This window comes from Aspergillus fischeri, genomic scaffold (assembly GCF_000149645.3).
Source record: "Aspergillus fischeri NRRL 181 1099437636245 genomic scaffold, whole genome shotgun sequence".
Classification (NCBI taxonomy): Eukaryota; Fungi; Ascomycota; class Eurotiomycetes; order Eurotiales; family Aspergillaceae; genus Aspergillus; species Aspergillus fischeri.
Window position 1 is genome coordinate 2,229,262 of NW_001509773.1, and position 19,699 is coordinate 2,248,960.

The following is a 19,699-nucleotide window of genomic DNA, read 5'->3' on the forward strand; positions in this document are numbered from 1 at the left end:
AGACCGAGTGCGGTATAGACGACCGGGTGATAAGCCTTATGACGATATACCAGGGGCAAAGAATCATGATTGTACAAGAGGTGATGCTATACTTTTAAGAGTTTGGCCGACGTGAGTTATTGCAGTGGATTGTGACTTGGTCTAGTTTCTCGTGATTTTGTGGGGTAGATATATATTGTGGAAGTTGTCTATAATGAGGATGCCGCGCAGATCCTGATAATAATACCCCAGAGTAAGGGAATATGTGATCTACGCAGTAGTCGATGGAAACATAATTGAAGTTGGATACTAGACCAATCTGAATGAATGTGAAACTGTGTATAACGTGCCCAGTGCTAGTAAATCCAGCGGGTTTTGAAACTTGTCATATATCAAGTGGAGAGTAGGCCTGGGATCTTTATCAGATCTACTGTGTACATCCTGGCAATGTCCGACTGCCGATGACGCACCTACGACGGCGGGAATTCCCCGTTCAACTTCTAACAATCTTCTGTCAATCCCAGACGACTTCCTCTCATCAACTATCCTTCTTTTTATAGAACTAGATGTGAACTCGACGGATGAGAAGTGATGCCATCTCCTCGTGTGAGGGCTTTTACTCCATTCATTCTCAATGCTTCCTGGCAGCCATCAATCCACCGGACTCGAGCGTGCACGGCTTCATTCTCAACGACGACGTCAGCCCTATATGCGGCCGGTCGCGAACCAACATTATACGAGATACTCGATGTGCCAGTGACCGCGTCAGCAGCAGAGATTAAAAAGTACGATAGTTAGCATCGTCCAAAGCTCCGTCCCTCACCCCCTCACCTACCATATTTTCTACTGTCGGCACCGCTAACGTAACCCGCATCATCAGAAAATTCTACTCCCTCTCCCTCCATCACCACCCAGACCGCAATCCCGGCGACCCGAAAGCCTCCTCCCGCTTCGCCCGCATCTCATCGGCCTACCACGTCCTCAGCAACAGCGCCAAGCGCTCCGCCTACGATCGTGAACATGGCATCTACGCCCAACATGGCTCCTCGACACACAGCACCGCAAACCCAGGCCAACACCCGATGGGTAGCCACAGCAGCTACGGCGCAAATCTCCATACCAAGGGCGCCTCCTACGCGGGATCCAGACCGGCTAGCGGCCTAAGCAAGCGGCGCGGGCCCTTTCGTGGTCCGCCTCCGTCGTTCTACGCGCACGGCGGGTACGGGAGTAGCAGACGGCCGCCTCCAGGCGGTGCGTCGGCTTCCTCGTCATCTGCGGGTGCTGCGGGCAGCGCCGGGGATGAGGACCCGACCTCTTTCATTGACCGGAATTCCGTCTACCACTTCAATGCCCGCGGGCATTACCGAACTCAGTCGGCGGAGGATGCGCGGCGGCAGGAGCGGCGATCGAGAGAGATGAGTGCCTTGAACGAACAGTACATCGGCCGTGCAGGTGATTTTGCTCTGCGCTTCGTGATCGTATGTGGAATTTTACTGGGCGCGGGGGCCATGACTGGCTGGCTTCGCTGGCCGACCACCAAATCCGGCTCGTCAAGCCGGCGGAAGGAGGGCTAGGGTCTTCCAACGACGAATAGTGCGACATCGAAGTCGCACTTGTTATGGGACTGTGTGCATACTTTGTGAGAGTTGTTTTTCATCATATATACACTTTCGAGGCGACTTGATGATGGCCTCAAGACAGCGCTTGATATTTTAGTGTACAGTATAGCATAGATCTACGCAAGGGAATGGCCTCCACAAGCTTCGGATGTCAAACAAATGAAATTCGGACCTGATATACAGTGATCTTCGTGGTATACGATACATGAAATAGACTAAGCCCACCTCAACTGAGATCCACATCCACTCCAACAAATGTTTTCCAGCGCTTACATCAACGATCTCCGACCGCGACTTCACGTAGTAACTGCGGAGCCACATGGAGACCAAGAAAACAGCCAACTCAGAAAACTCTAAATTACTATCAGATCAACACACAACTGCTGTTGGCAGCTCCTTGCAAAGTATTTTCAATTCGTACTGAGAAAAGTCTCGGGGCATTGGAATCTAGGTGTGGAGGATACTCGAGGTGCGAAAAATGTTTGGTTTGAGAAACCATCTAAGCCTCGAAGGTGAAGCTGGCACCGACCTTGTGGGCGGCCTGGTTCAGGTTCTGGGTGTCGAAGGAAGCACCGAGACCCAGGGTGACGCCAGGGCGGAGCAGGACGTTGTAGGCCAAGGCGGCAATACCACGGTCGTTGATCTTAGCCTGTATTAAAGGAACACCGATTAGCGTAATTTGATTTCACAACAGAAGACGCTTCTACATACCTTGGCGAAGGAAGAGGGGTCGAGTCTGTACTTGCTGGCAACCTCAAGACCAACAGAGTTGCCGGCCTTGGAGTCCCAGGTGGCCTTGGCACCGGCCTCAACCTGCTGGTTGACGCGGTGGTAGTAGCTGGCGGAGAAGACGGTCAGGTTGTTGCCAGCAGTGATGGCAGCGGTGTACTGAGGAACGCTGTAGCCGACGGCAGCAGAGTACTTGGTGATAGCAGCCTTCTGGACGTCGTAGCCACCCTCAGCACCAACAAGGAAACCCTCGTGGCCAAGGACAGCGTCGAAGTTGGCGGAGGGGCCGTTGAGGAGGTCGAAGAAGGCACGAGCGTGCAAATTGGGCTGCTTGAAGTAGAGGTTGAGCTTGGCACCCTTGGACTGCTTGGAGGGCAGGTACTGAGTGAGGATCTCAGCCTTCAGACCCTTGGCAATGTTGTTGTCGAGCTCGAGCTTGGTGTCGAGGGCATTGGCGGTGGTCCAAGCCTGGGTGAGGGTGAGACCTGGGTGGGGACAGAGTATTAGCATCACGGAATGAGCGACTATCCTGGTCATGAATAGGAATCTGAAGTATGCTGACGAGACCTGGCCGCATGTAAAGGAGAACATGGACCTGGCTTCGCCGGTTTTCCTGGTGCTGGGATCAGGTGGTTTGCGCGTTATGGGGCGTTTACCAGTAGGCAGGTCGACGTATTTGGCCTCAAGCTATACAGATAACGAGTTGCGAGTCAGTATCAATTCGGCCAATTGAGCTCTGTAAAGCCCAGGAAGGCGCAAGACGCGAGACTTACGGAGCCAGCAATGGGACCCTCGTGGGCAGACTTGCCCTTCACGTTGAAGGTGACGCCATTGGGAGCCTTGGACTTGACCTCGAGGCTGGCTGAAGGCAGGTGGTCAGCTCAATCGCGCAACATGTACAAAGGTGGTAGCGAGACTTACCAGCGCTGGTGTGGTAGAAGTCCTTGTTGAGGAGCTATAACACAATGTATTAGCACAGAAGGATCCTACCCGACAAGTCGTTTGCGCTATTTATCTTTCTTCACAACAAGGAACCAAAAGGAAGGCATACATCGTTAGCCGCCTTGGCAATGTCAGAGAAAGCAGCAGGAGCAGACATTGTGGATGAGAGAGGATAGAATGGTATTAAAATGGTAAGAAAGGTAGCTGTTGGTTCAGGAGGTTCGGTGATGATGGAGGGGAGAAGAAGTGGAAAGCGATGGGGGAAGAACGAAGAGGTCGGCAGAAGGTTGAGTTGCCAAACAATGGGGAAGCCACGGGAAAAGGATCTTGCGCCTATTGGTTGTTGATCGGGTTGCCGGTAAAAGCCGCTAAATCGCGTGACGTTGTTTTGATGCCTTAGGTTTCGGTTCCCTCCGGTACCTGACCTGTCCTTATATAGGGGTAGATCATCTATACTCGGATTGTTTAGCGTCGACGCAGTTACACAGAGGATCGAGCAGTTGAAGTCCAAGTCCTTCATGAATAAAATTATTTTCCCCTCTATATGAGCTGAATATTGGTGCCATTCCTTGTCCTGTATATCGTGATATGAACTGCTGTGCATGCCTTGCTCGACGCATTCAATGGACCATGGCTCCCAGGTCGCGCTTACAGACTTCGGGCTTGAATGAATCAAGAATTGAAGATAAGATTTCATTAAGGGACATAAATTGACATATATCGCAACGCCGTAAGACCAGTGACTTGACTCTTTGTCGGTCAGGGAAACAGAAAGGACGTCCCAGAAGCTCAAAGAAAGTGACGAATAGCTTTACATATGCTGCAAAACTTTGCTTTTGCAATCCCAGGAGTACTTCCGTTTAATATTCTATACATGTCTATGCCCAGAAAATTTTGTGATGACCGACTTGCGTGAACCAAAACTGAAAGAACCATTTACTCAACGTGCTCATACTTGGCAGCGTGGATTGCGATAGCTCTGAAAATTAATGTATCAGCATGGGAGAAGCGTCGACCAAATATGAGTTGGAGCTCTTACCTTCCACTGGGGTCGGTCTGTTTCGACCATGTCGGTGTCCAGCGCTCGACGGTGGACGCGCAAGTTGGGGGGAAGTGCTCGTCAAACATCATGCGGTACCAGTACCTGAAAGTTGTTGTTAGACTTATGTCTACAACCCGGGCTTCCGAGATAGGTGGAACTTACGCTTCCTTGGTGTCAGGGATATCGTTACCCCATTCCGGCTTGGGGTTCTTCATCATCTCATCCGTAATTTGCTTCTCGGCCTGATCCTTCAGGCCGTCAATCCAGCTGTAGCCGACACCGTCGCTGAATTGCTCCTTCTGACGCCAGAGAATCTTCTCCGGGAGGTAAGGCTTGGTGTCGGGCTCGTCCGAGGTGTCGAAAGCTTTCCGCAAGATGTACTTCTCAATGCGCTCTTTCGTGATCATCTTCTCCTGAGGGTCGACACCCATGGCCGCCTCGAGGAACTCCTTGTCCAGGAAAGGCACACGAGCCTCGAGTCCCCAAGCAGAGGTGGATTTGTTGGCTCTGAGACAATCCGCCAAGTGCAAGTTTTTGACACGTCTGACAGTCTCCTTGTGGAACTCCTCCTTGTTGGGAGCGGCATGGAAATACAGATAACCACCGAAGATCTCGTCGCTGCCTTCTCCACTGAGGACCATCTTGACGCCCATAGCCTTGATCTTACGGCTGAGCAGGTACATGGGAGTAGAAGCGCGGATAGTCGTCACATCGTATGTCTCAAGGTGGTAGATGACATCGGAGAGAGCGTCGAGACCTTCCTCAACGGTGAAGGTGAAGGCATGGTGCTTGGTGCCGAGGAATCTGGCCACCTCAAGGGCAGCTTCAGTGTCGGGAGCGCCAGGAAGACCAATAGAGAAGGAGTGCAATTGCTGGAAAGTGGTGACGGTCGACAGCTCGTTAGTATCGTCAATACCGACCAAATCAGACGCGCCAGTCTGGTCTACAAGAGCGTTCTTGGCCGCCTCTTGCATACGCAGGGTCTCCCGCTGGGCGATGGAGGCCACTAAGCTGGAATCGAGACCGCCAGACAGCAGAACACCATAAGGCACCTCCGCCATCAGACGCTTGCGCACGGACTTCTCCAGAGATGCACGGATAACCTTGTAGTCAACAGGAGCTGTGGGGACGTTGGTGGGATCCCACCACTTGGGCTGGAAGTAGCGGGTCATCGATTCGGTCTTGGAGTCGTACACATGGCCAGGGGGGAAAGCCTCAATCTTGTCGCATACAGGGTGCAAAGACTTCAGCTCGGAGGCGAAGTAAACAGCTCCAGGGGTCTCAGAGGACCATCCGATATAGAAGCTGGTGATACCAATGGGGTCACGAGCGGCGACCACCCGGTCTTCCTTCTTGTCATAAAGAACCCAAGAGAACATGCCATCGAGATGCTTAGGAGCATCAAGGCCATGTTCCATATACTGAAGCTGATTAGCCTCTGGAAGCCGGCAATTGTGTGAGATGTCTCGGGGCATACCAAAGGGATGACCACTTCACAATCTGAATGTGTCTTGAAGTTGTACTGCTTCTTCAGCCCCTTTCTCAAGATCCGGTGGTTGTAGATTTCGCCGTTGACGGCCAGGGCGATGGTGCCATCATCGTTGACGAGGGGTTGCGCTCCGGAGTCTGCTGTGAGTTTAGCAAATGCAAATTCGAACGCGGGAAGCTTGGCATGAGCACGAACCGACACCGACGATACACAAGCGCTCGTGAGCGAGGACTAGGGTTCAATTAGCATTTCAGCGAGCTTTGATATGAATTGCCAGATGTACGAACTAGTGCCCTCAGAAGACCAGTTTCCACCTGTTATCGTTGTTGCGATTAGCCGGACATTCTAGGAGTTTCCCGAAAGCGAGGTGACTCACTCCAATCGGGACCACGATGGCGCACACTGGCAACGGTCAGTCCCGAATCCGTAGGATGAGGTATGAATTGATGCAAGAAACTTACGCTTTGGCCATGCGCAAAGCCGTGGGCTTAAATGCCTGCACATCGGGGTGACTGTCACACAATCAATGGTCAGCGCGGACTCGATCAGACATGGAGGAGGCCCCTGTCCGATGTGCGGCCGCCCACTAAAATTCGTGGGGCACATGCACAAGGGACAAAGCTGTAGAAATGGACGTACTGGTGACAAGCGAAGATTCCACACATGCTGGGCACGAGCAATTGAGAAACCACTCTAGGTAATTAGACGGCAAGATGCTCGAGAAGAAGAGAAGAAGTAATTGACTAAGCTAGCCAGAAATTCGTGGGGGAGGGAAAAGGAAATTTTAAAGGAAACCTGGAGCCAGACCGGCGGGGCAGAACAATGAGCGAGGGGCGATTTCGGCCACAAATCTTTTGACTCATACCACCGATAAGATAACTAACTGCCCTGCCACTGCCACTGCCGGTACACTAACCACAGTTCGGAGTTCTGTGGCAGTGTGACTGCTGAGGAAATCTCTTACCACTGCTGTGGAGTCGCAAACTGTCAAGCTGTCGTTTACATGGATGTTCATTGGCCAATGTCTTCATGCTCTGGTCTTTCTTCTTACCACCATGACATATATCCTCCCTCACCGTAGTTGCTTTCCACATCCATCTTCTGCGGACACTCACCAACAGAAACAGATGATGAAATTACGCGATAGAATGGGTGGGACTGATTTGCCAAGGATCCCTGGGCAATTCTGAAGATCAGGACAAGACTTTGCTTGACTCCGCTCACCGGATTGTCCGCCACGACAGAAGTGACTTTCTCTTATGACCAAGAGTGGAATTGACTGCGCAAAAGGGTGTACAAAGCAGTATTGATCCCCTGTGTTTCAGCAGCCGAAGAGAGCCTCTTAAGAAAAGAATATATACGTCGATCTGTGTGACAGCCACTTCTTCAATGCTCAGACATGGCGGGGGCCGGGCTCTGGCCAGCTTTGTGCAATTACCTTGTGGGAATGAAGACGACTTGATATCTCGGGCATCGTCGCTGCCACAGGATGAATATCTCTGGATGCAGTGAAGAATACCTAGCAGTTTGCGAGCCATGCTGGGAGGAATTTTCGAGGCGGCTATAGCGGGAATAGACGCCTTTTCACCAGAAGGAAGCATAGCGTGCAGTGTCGGAAGCAGTGTACGACTGGATGACTTATGAGGCCACCATGAGATGTCCTATTTTCTGCGGTACAAGATTGAACAAACCCGTCCTAGAGTTGCGAGCATGTGCCCCAGTCTCTAGATTCGGTGGACGCAGAGCCTTGTATTCTGCCAGAGAGCCTTTGAGACAGTCCGCGACAGAAGCTTTGTTTTTCCTCCGATCAGTCAAATGCAGGATGGGCTGATCAATATATGCTCATGCACTGTCTTCACATACATAACAGAATACTGGGCAGCGAGCTGGAGATATCATGACGTTCAAATCTTGCTCAGCGGCAGCATTCTGAAGCATGTGCCTAGCAAGAGAGAAGACAAGAAGCACTCTGAATAATTTACACTGTTTCTCATCCGGGGAAACCTCATGGGTGAATAATCGCAGCATTACCGCAGGGTGTCTCTAGAGTCACGCGGTCCGGATGTGTGCTGAGCCGAATGAGAGTTGCCTAATTACTAAGGTATAATTCCAGCATATCATGACCCCTTACTCATACTACGGTAGGTAGATATACTTATGAACCTATATAGGTAGGTAGGTAGGTATAAAAAACAGCATGGAACATGTTATTCATTAGCTGGTTTCTCATTCGTCCTTGTCCTAGGCCTTAAGGATTCCAATCTATAAAATTGTACTTTTTATCCCTTTTCCTCCTATTATTTTTCATTCTCCTCATCGCTGCAACTCTCTAATTCTCGGGCTGACCCTCCCTGTGTCTCCTCGAAATGGTGCCGATGCTATTGCTCACGGCCTACATGGCCGTTGCGATGCTGACGGCGATCTTGCTCAATGTTGTTTATCAATTGTTCTTTCGGCTTTGGAATCGAACAGAACCGCCAATGGTCTTTCATTGGGTCCCATTTCTGGGTAGTACCATCAGTTACGGGATTGATCCCTACAAGTTCTTCTTTGCCTGCAGAGAAAAGGTAAGTTTCAAGACTGGCGTTTGACATTCGACACTGGGCGCATTGCTGAGTATTGCTTTCTCAACCGGCAGTATGGCGATATCTTTACTTTTATACTATTGGGCCAAAAAACTACCGTCTACCTCGGCGTTCAAGGGAACGAGTTTATTCTCAACGGCAAGCTCAAGGATGTCAATGCGGAGGAGGTCTATAGTCCATTGACAACTCCCGTTTTCGGATCTGACGTGGTGTATGATTGTCCCAATTCCAAGCTGATGGAGCAGAAGAAGTTCATCAAGTACGGCTTGACTCAGTCTGCGTTAGAGTCTCATGTGCCACTTATTGAGAAGGAGGTTTTGGACTACCTGCGCAATTCGCCGAATTTTCAAGGCTCGTCCGGCCAGGTGGATATCTCTGCTGCAATGGCTGAGATTACCATTTTTACCGCTGCTCGAGCCCTCCAAGGCCAGGAAGTTCGTTCCAAACTCACGGCTGAGTTCGCTGACCTCTATCATGATCTGGACAAGGGCTTTACTCCCATCAATTTCATGCTACCCTGGGCCCCATTGCCGCATAACAAGAAGCGAGATGCTGCTCATGCGCGCATGAGGTCAATCTATATTGACATCATCAATCAGCGTCGTCTTGACGGTGAAAAGGACTCTCAGAAATCAGACATGATTTGGAACCTGATGAACAGCACATACAAAAACGGACAGCAGGTGCCTGATAAAGAGATTGCGCACATGATGATAACCCTGTTGATGGCTGGTCAGCATTCGTCTTCGTCCATCAGCGCCTGGATTATGCTGCGACTGGCCTCACAACCAAAAGTCCTCGAAGAGCTGTATCAGGAGCAGCTGGCCAATCTTGGCCCCGTCGGGCCAGACGGCAGTCTTCCTCCGCTCCAGTACAAGGATCTTGACAAACTTCCCTTCCATCAACATGTTGTTCGTGAAACCTTACGACTTCATTCCTCTATTCACTCGCTCATGCGCAAGGTGAAAAGCCCCTTGCCCGTTCCCGGAACCCCTTACATGATTCCTCCCGGTCGCGTGCTCCTTGCTTCACCTGGAGTGACAGCCCTCAGCGACGAACACTTTCCCAATGCCGGGTGCTGGGACCCCCATCGCTGGGAGAACCAGGCTGCTAAGGAGCAGGAGAACGACGAGGTTGTCGACTACGGTTACGGCGCCGTCTCCAAGGGCACGTCAAGTCCCTATCTTCCGTTTGGTGCTGGCCGACACCGCTGTATCGGCGAGAAATTCGCATATGTCAACATTGGTGTGATTCTGGCGACCATTGTGCGCCACCTACGACTTTTCAACGTGGATGGAAAGAAAGGAGTACCTGAAACTGACTATTCATCACTCTTCTCAGGCCCCATGAAGCCAAGCATCATCGGCTGGGAGAAGCGTTCTAAAGACACATCCAAGTGAGACTGTTGTATTCATCGAGGACATCAAAGGATTCGGTGCGATCGGAATGGGCGTATTATACCTAATTCAGCCCCTCGAGGGACTAATAGATGACTGCATTAAACCCTTATTCAGACATTACCGGCCCTGAAGTCTTGCTTATCCTTCTAGTAAGAGTGTCTGTGTCTATAGAACTAATTGAATGTATCCCAGCGACCTGTTCCATAGAGCCCCATAACAGTGCACAGAGATGAAAACAGGTGCTCAATCAAGCCTTGGCTTTAGCACGCAAAGACGAGGAGGGATATGCCCTTCGTGCTAGTCTCCAGGAACACGCCCAGACTGAACGGACCTAATTCTTCTCCCCGTATCACTCGTCAGTTCTGCTCCTTCCAACCTATCTAAACCGTGGCAGCGATCCGAGATTCAGCGATTCAAACTGACATAGCTCAAGGCAAAGCGCAAGAAAAGAAATCCCAGATCTTGTCTAAATGACGCGGAGAAGCTCGGGCGGAAACCTGTTTTTGATAGTCCTCAAAGTCAGCGATTGATCTGTCCCCGAGTTGCACGGTGGGAGTGATAAACGGGGCATCAGGGACACATTGCCGGGTCGGGTCGTGCTCTTTGGCAGGAACTCATGCTCGTTGACGTTCTTCGACAAAACCTTGCGAACGAAGGATCTGCAGGCCATTGCGCCGGAATTCTGGTTCAGTCAAGGTACAGCGTCATCTGTGGAAGAGGGTGAGCACGGTTAATGAGGGTTTCCTGCTTGGGAGTATTTTGAGTGACGACAGGTGTCAAATTTGGACCTCATAGTCCGATGCTGGCCTGTTCCTACTTCGCGGTCGATGAACACTCGCGAGATGCCTCGAGCTTGACGTGTCCGAAAGCTGAATCTGAATGGGATGTATAGTTCTTAGCACTAGCACGCAGCGACCAGCGTGCCTGCTGGGATCGCATATGCATGTCATACGCGGACGGGGTCATAGTCACACGAGAGGTTCGATGTTCTTTTGTCTTGCAGTAAGTGTTCTAGACTCATGAGGTTGTGCCCGCGCGACCATGCACGATCTGATGGGAGTTTCTACACATCGCAATGGGTGCTCGGGCTCAAGGTTCGTTTGCCACTCGTTCAGCAGGGAGTTGTGGGTAGTTTGATACCTGTAGAATTGTCCGGCCTAGACTGGAGTTTCGAGGCCCGAGGTAGCAGCCTCTTCTGAAGAGGCAAGCAGACTCGAAGGTTCTATCTACTATTCTCCGCTGGACTCTAGATGTTGATTGAGATGGTTACATCACGTACGGAGTATGATCCGTCCCTCGATGGACCAACCTGACGATCTATTGTAGCCCTAGCTACTCTAAAATGGTACGTTCGCCCCAGCGGATGGACTGACCCGGCGTCCGTGTCGAGCTGAAGGGGTGATGATCATCAGCTCACCAATACGCCTGCTGAACCTTGACCACCTCCACGGCTGCCTGGTCTCGCAGGTACAATACTTCCATAGTCCAATGCGCACCTAGATGAATGATCCACAGTGCCAGGACAGTCCGAACCAGAAAAATATGATTATCGGTGCACAAAACTGGGGATGGTTGCAAGATATAAAAATAGCTAACACAAGTCCTTCATCGCGGAACACGATTGATAAACACGGAAGCACAATTTGGAATCAATATGTAAATTGTGGACTGCTTGTTGCACCTAGAAATGGACTTACGATAAATCTCAAGGTCCACGATACCTTGCATGAGGCGATTGCCAGTGATCAACAATTACCCACCATGGACCCATGGTCCTCCACCTTCCCGGTAAGTAGGGTACGTGGGGATTTGGACATGGGCATAGCTCAGGCTAAGGTCCATAGTAAGGTTCCGTGTTCAGACTGGAACTGCACGGGCATGGGGATCAATTGCATGTTTAGTAGCATCCGATCGAAGCTGCAGTAATCGTTGCAACTGATGCATTGACTCTTGGTACAGGACACATTCCATATCTGCAATGTATTTGAATGGCGTCTGTCGTACGGCCTAGACTTCAGACCAGATTCAAGTATCAAGGGTTCAAGTCTTGAGGTATTATGCACAAGACAATATAGGGTTGGTCGCGTAGAGGATGGAATATCTATTCATGCCTTGCTCGAGTGGCAACTGGGAATTTGTAACCACCTGCTTTGGTACAGGTTGAATATTCCATAGTAGGCGAGAGGCATGACCATCTCCTGCGCTATCCATCTTCGTCCCACTTAGCTTGAAGCATCAGAAATATTCAAGAAAGAAAAAAGGCATTGCTTGAGTACTCCATAGGGAAAACTGAAACATAGCACGAGTTGATCATACATCCAGGTTCCAGCCTCCAGGACAGTGAACATTTGCTGATTATGGTCGTGCTCCCAGAATAAATCGATACATGAAGAGTCTTGCATTTGTCATGCAGGGCCATCCCTGTCTCTCCACACCCTGACGGGAGACTCTGGGAGCTGGTCCGAATATCTATTGGATGATTGTGATGGGTGAGGAAAAACGGGGAGACGTCTGTGTCCGTTTTTACAGTTTTAGCCACAGCGCCAACGCCTTCCAGATGAACAATAGTGCTAAGAGACGCGCAAACGGGTTTAGCCTCTGTCCGTCTCACTACGTGTCGAAATCGTGGTGTTGGACTTGCGGCCTCAGGCAAATACCACTCTGATAATGCAGCATATGTCGGAGCTCGCCTAGTCCGAGTCGACAGGTAAACATGGACCACGCACTGATTCAGACTGGAGATTGTTGACTGTTGATTGAATGCTAACATGCTGATGGTTGGGTTTGAAACAAACCCCATTTGCTTTTTATGACCTGTCAAAGATGGTTCCATTTGAGTTTCGATCAATTTGCCTTTCTGGTAGTGCTTACCTTGGACGTTTACGTTTAACCTGATGTAGTTACACAAATCTATAGTACTGTACAGTAGTGTACAGTGAGTCAGTAACGGGTTGAGCGTCTGAACTGGCCTGACTACGTCTTCAGCAGGTAGTAAATAGAAAGGTCCTTCAGCATCAATGGCCCTAGAGAACAAAAAGCAAAATCGATAAGCCCGTAATTGACGGGAGAGATAGTGTGGACTATTTGACTACAACCTTGGAAGGAGGAAGCTAAATCCAGACCGGACGGGTTAATGTTTGAATTAACGGAGTTTGCGTGTGAACCCGTTGGCCTGGATGAGATCCGATATACACTTAGACCTCGCGCGACGGCCCTTAGTCTCCTTCTAAAAACTCGCTAAACAGCACTAAAACTACTACTTCGTACGGAGCTGGTCAATCTGCGAATCCTCGCAAATCACAATACCCTTCTAGTTATGCCAAATTGCCAATAAGACTGAGGAAAGCTCCCTTTTTGCTGGCTCTTTGACCATGACGATCATTCTATCTGACAAGATATTTCAGTGAAGTTTCTGATAGCGTATCCGAAGGACATCTATCGGATACCCACGGTCGAGTACTTCATGCGAACTAGGCCATCCGAAGTCCAAGCATCGTGACCTACCAATTTCGTAAATAAGTTAGGCCCACCTTGATCAACTTCACCCCACCCGGACAATTTCAGCAGGGGCTCCTAATGGACATCCGTGAGGTTATCATCGGGGTACCCAACCTAAACTTTGCAGGCATACCCATAGTCCCATAACCTTCAAACAGACTCATGTAGGTACACGTCGAACTCTACGCACTGTACTTCTGAAATTAATCAAGTTGAGGTCCGCGAATGGTTCATGCCGGAAAATGGCTGCTCTGCATGAAATTCAATCTGTTGGACTATCAATCAATCAATCATTCGAGCGAACGGAAAGCTACCCTCATGAAAGATGTGTCTTGCAAGGATCGCTTGTTTGTAAATTGGAGTTTGTTTAAGGCCACCATGATTATGCGAATAACTTAGCAGCTAATTCCTAATCAGTATCTAGTACTCTCGTGTTTAGCACCTGGATCAAGCACGTCCCCATGGCAATCAATCCAAACAGGGGTTTGGTACTTATGTCAGAGTCTCCGTTACTGCTCCCTGGGACTGCTGATGAATTAGACCCGGGTTAACTGGTTCTTCCCCAAGAGGCATGTAAGTAGAAGCAGAGAGAACCCCATTCGAACTTCGAAGGCAGGGGATATGTACTGCATATTGCATGGCGCATAGTACCCGAATCATCACTGGAGGCGAGCTATGCCCCAGAATGGCAATTCCCCAACTTCTGATGCAACGTGACGAGGATCAATCAAAGGCTTAGAGCAAAAGGAGAATTGATGATGAATCTTATTGTCAATCACAAGTCGTTACGCATGGCGGATGGCTTCCAGGATTCGCCTTCTATGGGGATTCAACGTGGGGCAGGTTAGCTGAGCGCCTGAGACCTCAGAGTCAGGGCTGCGAGCCGGCGAGTGAAGGGGAAAAATAAGAAAAAAGGAAAAAGAAGGAGGCGTAAGATCCGTTTGATTCTTCATAGATCCGGGCCATGAATATGACTGCTCTTATTTCCTTTTGCCAGGGGCCCACTTTTACTCTAGTGGGAGTTAAGGATATGCTATGCAGCATTTTCCTGCTTACTGTACATACATGGATAACTATTGTAAGTTAGGTGGATATACGGTACGGATGTATGTACATGCATATCTTCTGGAGACTGAGTATTATTGATATTTGCTTCCCGTCTTGTCCACTACTGAGTGTTCCTACTCAATACTAATTAAGTTGCCCCGTTTGGTGTATTTCCTTTTCGGTCTTTGCTATCTAGGGATTTGATGGCGAAAGCACATTTAGACGCTGCCCCGTTGCCTCAAGATTTGAAATCCTGGCCTTTATCAGGAGGCCTTCATTGATATTCGTGCCATTGGAGTACAATCACAGGTTACTGCTTTGAATCCGATAGATCGTACAGTAGAGGATAAACATAGAAGCAACACCTCTCGGTACTGCGCATTCTATTTCTGTCGACTGTCGAGTCAGACTGGCGTCCTCAGAATCAACGGTATGCGTGTCCGTTGGAGATGTCATTGATTGGAACGAATTCCAAATCACTTTGGCCAACCTGACTGGGCTACTGTCTTATTTATTGACGTTTTGTGGCTTTACCGGGCTAGTCACCATTACCCTAAGACGGAAGAAGCCCAGAACGTCGGAGCCATGAGTCTGACAGCCATCTGATCCTGGTCGCTGGGTTCTCCCCGTGACCCAGGTAGACGGACCTACCTCGGGCTGGTGGCGATCATCGAGTGGCCCTCTCGAGGCTTCGAGGCTTGATCCTGTTAGGGATCTAGGGCTACATGGGTGAGTTATTCGGCCTCGCTCGGTGGGTAGATAGACGTATTCTGTACAGAACTGAGAGTCCTATTGATGAACATGCTCGGTCGTGCCGACACCGACTCTGCTGTATTCGTCGAACTCAGTAGTTATAGATACGGTATGCACGACGGTAGCATTGCCATGGACGATTATTATCGCCATCAATGATTGCTCGATTGCCTCCTCGCAGAGTGTCTCAGGTACTTCTGTTCAGCTGTCGCAAACTCTTCGCTCTTCCAGCAAGCTCAGGGTCCTTGCTTCGTGCTATTTGATTCTGATCAGGATTTGTGGAGCCTGAGGCAATACGACCCGCAATGTGGAGGCTTTGCGTCTGCCTGTGCGCCGGATATTTATCTGTGCCATCACTATATTAGCCCAGTTGATCTCTTGTCAGTACTTTTGTCATTCTCGCAGTACCAGTGTATCACCACTGCTGCAAGTAGACAGGAAGGATGCATCGGCAGCATCTCCAAACTCCAGATCGGGATGAACGCAGACGGAGGCTGTTTCCGATTGCTTCTTCCGCCATGCAATGGGTCGGGGGCATCTAGAATGGGGAATACTCTTCTCCATAGGGATCATATCCATTGAGCTGCGTCTCTTACCCCAGAAAGAGCAAAAGCAAAGCCGGGTGGGCAGTTCCGCAACCGCCACAGAATCTTCAATGATTTCGCTCATGCACACATTACGGGAAACGTTTACTCTGTTCTCTCGCCCGTACGCACACACTCACACTATCTTCGGGGACTCAATGTTTTGCTTGAAGCTGAAGGAGCCCGAGGGGATAAGATTATGGCCATTATTAGCTGGGTCAAAGTATATTGAAGTATTATGGCAGTAATGCAAGGGAAATCGAAGTCTTCTACCCGTGTAGATCGAAAATCCACAGCAGCGGTGACAAATCAAGGGTCTCGATCCCTATCCAGCTCAAACAGCGTGGTCATTCAAACAGCACGTTGATTCGTCGATCTGCTTTTCTCCTCATATGCCAGTTAGTGTGAGCCACATATGTTATGTGAGGTACTTACGCATAGTGCCGTCTGTGCCCTTAGGTTTTGTGACAGAGATAATTCAAACGGGACCACGCTTCCCGAACACTATCTCGATACTATCTAGACAGCTCCGTACCCCATAGACGGTTTACAGTAATTGATTAGTGGATGTCGAAACCAAACTCTGGCGGAATGCCATTCTTACTTCCCCGCCATCATGGGATGGACCTGGAGAGATGCTGCTGTGGCTTGGTGGGCCTCTGCACATCAGTACCAAGGGATTGACCAGGAAGTCATGTCAATGATAATTTTTATTATTCCTGCCAGGAAGTATGTCATCTTCTAGACCAGACCCATTTTCTATTGCCCACATGCTCTAGATACTGTAATTCCTAATTCCTGATTCCTAATTCCCTTCCCCGTTTCCGAGTTGGGTTGGTCGCAGATCTGCCTAGCCGATAGTTGATACATCCTCAATTTAGATAGATACTCTCACACTTTGGACAAGAGATCCAGAGATTCGAGCTCCATTTTTGCTTGCAGCTCATCCACTGCACGTCTGAGCGCCACCCACTATGTCGAACTCCTTCTCTTTGTCCTCTCCTTCATCCCTCGTTCGCCATCCTGCATCCAGATATAAAACATGCAGCGGGTTCGCACCTTATCCACAGAACAAGCAGCTTTGAGTTCTTCATCTCTTCGCATTGCCTCGTGGAATCCCTCGCTTTACCCCAAGCATCTCCCTTGAGCTATATCTCTCAATTCTTAAACAAGTGTCTCACCTGCTTTGCATCAACCCTGTGTCAACAGTACAACACGAGAATCATTGTTTCTCTACACTCTACGTTCTCATCTCTTGCTGTTGTCTTTGAGACGTACCCATCAAGCAAGGTTGCGCACATACCCGCCATACATACACCTACAGAACACCGGTCTGGAGGTCGTCTATCACTGTGTCTACAGGGTGAGACACACAGACATAACCATTCCGCTCTCAGCCACCTGCAAAACACACAGCACAGACGGAACCATGATGTTCGAAGACATGGCGTCGACTTGCGACGAGATCTCCCAGCGCCGCGCTTTGCCGTGAGTGATCAATGTCTGCCATCGTTTCAAAGTGTTGTCCGACTGACATACCTTTCCACCCGTAGCAGCATACGCTCCATCTCAAACAGCTCATCCGGGCCTGTAGATCTGGGCGATGACCGCAAATTACCCCCTCTTCCTCGAGCGGAGCCATTGCCTCGGGGACCCTTTAACCCTTTCACTTCCAACATCTTTGCTCCCAGCCCACCCAGCCCACATGACACTTTCCCCGCCAAGTCGCCGTGGCCGGTTTCAGAGCACATTGTGACTCCTCCCTCTCCCGCCAACTCCGCCGACAGCTCCTGGCCCGACAGCTTGACGCCTCGCAAGGCCTTTGACTGGTCTCAGGAACTCTCTCCGGCCGACCTACTGAGCTTGATTGCCCCGAAGAACATCAGTCGGAAGCCACCACTGCAGCAATTGTGCGGAAGAAAGCGCAAGGGAAGTATGATCTCCGCCGATGTTGATGATCAGCGAGAGAAGCATCGCATTGCCGAGGGAAACCGACGCAAGAATCTCAGCCAATTGCACCGGGAGCTGGATAGCAGGATTCATGACTTCTTTCTTGAACGGGCAGGCTGGAACCCGGCCAAAAGCTTGCCTGAATCCAAGGAACACATCGTTCAGGGAGCTATCTTCCTCATCGACTTCATGCTGCTGATCATCGTGCACCTGATTCGCCAGGAGAATGAAATGCCTCGACAGCTGTCAGAGAAGCTGCAGCCCCAGATCCGCTGCATGCAACTCCAGCAATTGGTGGCGAACCTGCAGCAGCAGCACCAGACAGCCCAGCAGCAGATCAAGGTTTTGAAGCAGGAGAATCAGCTGCTGGAAGAGCGAAACCAAGCACTTGAGTTTCAGCTCAAGTCATACGAGCACATGTTCCGGTCCCCCAAGAGCGAGCAAACGAGCCCTCGTCCCCTGGCGCAGGTCCCTGAAGTCAAGACTCAAAATGTGCTTCCTGGCTTGCGAGTTCTCTGTGATGGCATCGCCGCCCCGAGCGCCGCCCCCGAGCCCTTACATCCAGGCTCCTCCCACGGGCAGTCCCTCGGACACACCTTTCTCTCCGCCACTCCTCCCATGACAGGACCTTCATCACCGGTATTTCCTCATACAACTTATTCGGCTGCACATTCGCGGCGCGAATCTCTGATCCCATCGCCGTGATGAAGAGAAATGAGTTTACTATGCGGTGACTTTAAAGGTCGTCTTTCTGTCATGAGTTTCCCTGGGTCATAGAATGGTTGTCGTCCTAAACCGGCTTGCTTTCGATTGTCTATCGCGGTTGAGCGTTTGCATTGTATCAACATCAACTCCGTGAACAGTGATGCGCTTTCATTCTGCAGTTTCGAACGTTCGACTTCGGTTATCTCTCAACTTATCTCGTGGATTATAGAATATTTATGGTGCATTTATTGGCGAACATTGGAGAAAACGGGCGGTATATTTGAAAGGAAAAGGAAATCATGGGTGGATTTCAGAGCAGGCTATTCGATTCCTTTGTATATTTCCTTTGTTTGGTTCTGTTTTCCTGTGGAAACTTGGTGTTTGGAACACATGTCGTTTCTGGGCCGGCCTGATGTTGGTTACCTTCATGCTCCCAAATGTGCGAAACGTCAGGAGCAGGTTTCGGTTTCTTATCTCTCCCACTGTTGAACGTTATGATATGCTTGAAGGACATAATAAGCAGCTGTACACACCAGCAAATACACGATTCATGAATAATAGCCACAAAATTTCAAATTTTTATCATCTTCGATTGACTACGCTCCAAACTGCATGCAAAATCGCAATGCTGAGGCATCTAGACAGATCTCGAGATAGTAGGTCTCTCCAGTTGGCGAATGGGATGCGCCTCGACCAACTGCCAAGAACAGCCCCTTTTCGCCACGATGGTAGTTGTTGATGAAGATGGTTGAGGACACCACAATATTGACGAAATATGAATAGGAGCGATCAATTCTAGAGCTTCGGATTAATGCTACTTTAGAACCATTCTGCAGCGATGATAATGTTGGTGATAAAGTCCCATGATTGACTTGACCACCACCTATAGAAAGTGACACCAAGGGTGGACTTTGCGTTCTGGGCTCTGCCATCCCCGTGCCCAGATTGAACTCAGGGAAAACTCCCTGTCCTTCTTTGACGGCTCGTTTTTCCTTCTCCCAAACGGCCTGATTCTCTGGCAGCATCGTCACCCATCTCGATTTCGCCGGACCTGGTTTTTCTTCTTTTCCTTCGTCTTAGATATACATTTCATAATCACATTTGGCTCCATTTACACTCGTTTGTTGTCTCCTCTCTTGCGGTGCCCTGCTGGCCGCACCCTTCCGCCAGACCACCTTTTTTCCCCATCTCCACCGAGCCATTCCTCCCTACTTCGCGATTTATCGCGCGTTACCCACTCCTTTCCTCTCGTTCCGGTGCCAGCCAGGCCGACTTGTTGGAAACTTGCTTCGAATTGTGTTTATTCAAGGTTCCTTGTAAACAGCTTCGAGGATTTACATCTACCGTGTGGCCGGCTGGTTATCTCCGTTCGACGTT

General features: G+C 49.9%; 5 protein-coding genes across 5 annotated transcripts; 3 read left to right on the forward strand and 2 right to left on the reverse strand.

Moving 5' to 3' along the window:
- Window positions 1–570: 570 nt before the first annotated feature.
- On the forward strand, window positions 571–1,553 carry NFIA_109320 (DnaJ domain protein; the record flags this gene model as incomplete). The annotated part of the gene is made up of 2 exons (XM_001267334.1): window positions 571–764; window positions 860–1,553. The coding sequence occupies 2 exons, from the start codon at window positions 571–573 to the stop codon at window positions 1,551–1,553; spliced, it is 888 nt and encodes a 295-aa protein (XP_001267335.1).
- A 544-nt stretch (window positions 1,554–2,097) lies between these two features.
- NFIA_109330 (porin) lies at window positions 2,098–3,426 on the reverse strand (the record flags this gene model as incomplete). The annotated part of the gene is made up of 6 exons (XM_001267335.1): window positions 2,098–2,247; window positions 2,310–2,812; window positions 2,984–3,014; window positions 3,101–3,189; window positions 3,249–3,282; window positions 3,379–3,426. 6 exons carry the CDS (start codon window positions 3,424–3,426, stop codon window positions 2,098–2,100), a joined length of 855 nt encoding a protein of 284 aa, XP_001267336.1.
- A 779-nt stretch (window positions 3,427–4,205) lies between these two features.
- On the reverse strand, window positions 4,206–6,465 carry NFIA_109340 (asparagine synthetase B; the record flags this gene model as incomplete). Its single annotated transcript, XM_001267336.1, has 9 exons — window positions 4,206–4,248; window positions 4,309–4,413; window positions 4,474–5,732; window positions 5,789–5,937; window positions 5,996–6,031; window positions 6,088–6,114; window positions 6,177–6,202; window positions 6,262–6,312; window positions 6,440–6,465. The coding sequence occupies 9 exons, from the start codon at window positions 6,463–6,465 to the stop codon at window positions 4,206–4,208; spliced, it is 1,722 nt and encodes a 573-aa protein (XP_001267337.1).
- Window positions 6,466–8,166: 1,701 nt separating this feature from the next.
- Window positions 8,167–9,785, forward strand: NFIA_109350 (cytochrome P450; the record flags this gene model as incomplete). The annotated part of the gene is made up of 2 exons (XM_001267337.1): window positions 8,167–8,367; window positions 8,439–9,785. The coding sequence occupies 2 exons, from the start codon at window positions 8,167–8,169 to the stop codon at window positions 9,783–9,785; spliced, it is 1,548 nt and encodes a 515-aa protein (XP_001267338.1).
- Window positions 9,786–17,096: 7,311 nt separating this feature from the next.
- Window positions 17,097–18,322, forward strand: NFIA_109360 (putative HLH DNA binding domain protein; the record flags this gene model as incomplete). Its single annotated transcript, XM_001267338.1, has 2 exons — window positions 17,097–17,155; window positions 17,245–18,322. The coding sequence occupies 2 exons, from the start codon at window positions 17,097–17,099 to the stop codon at window positions 18,320–18,322; spliced, it is 1,137 nt and encodes a 378-aa protein (XP_001267339.1).
- Between the last annotated feature and the right edge of the window lie 1,377 nt (window positions 18,323–19,699).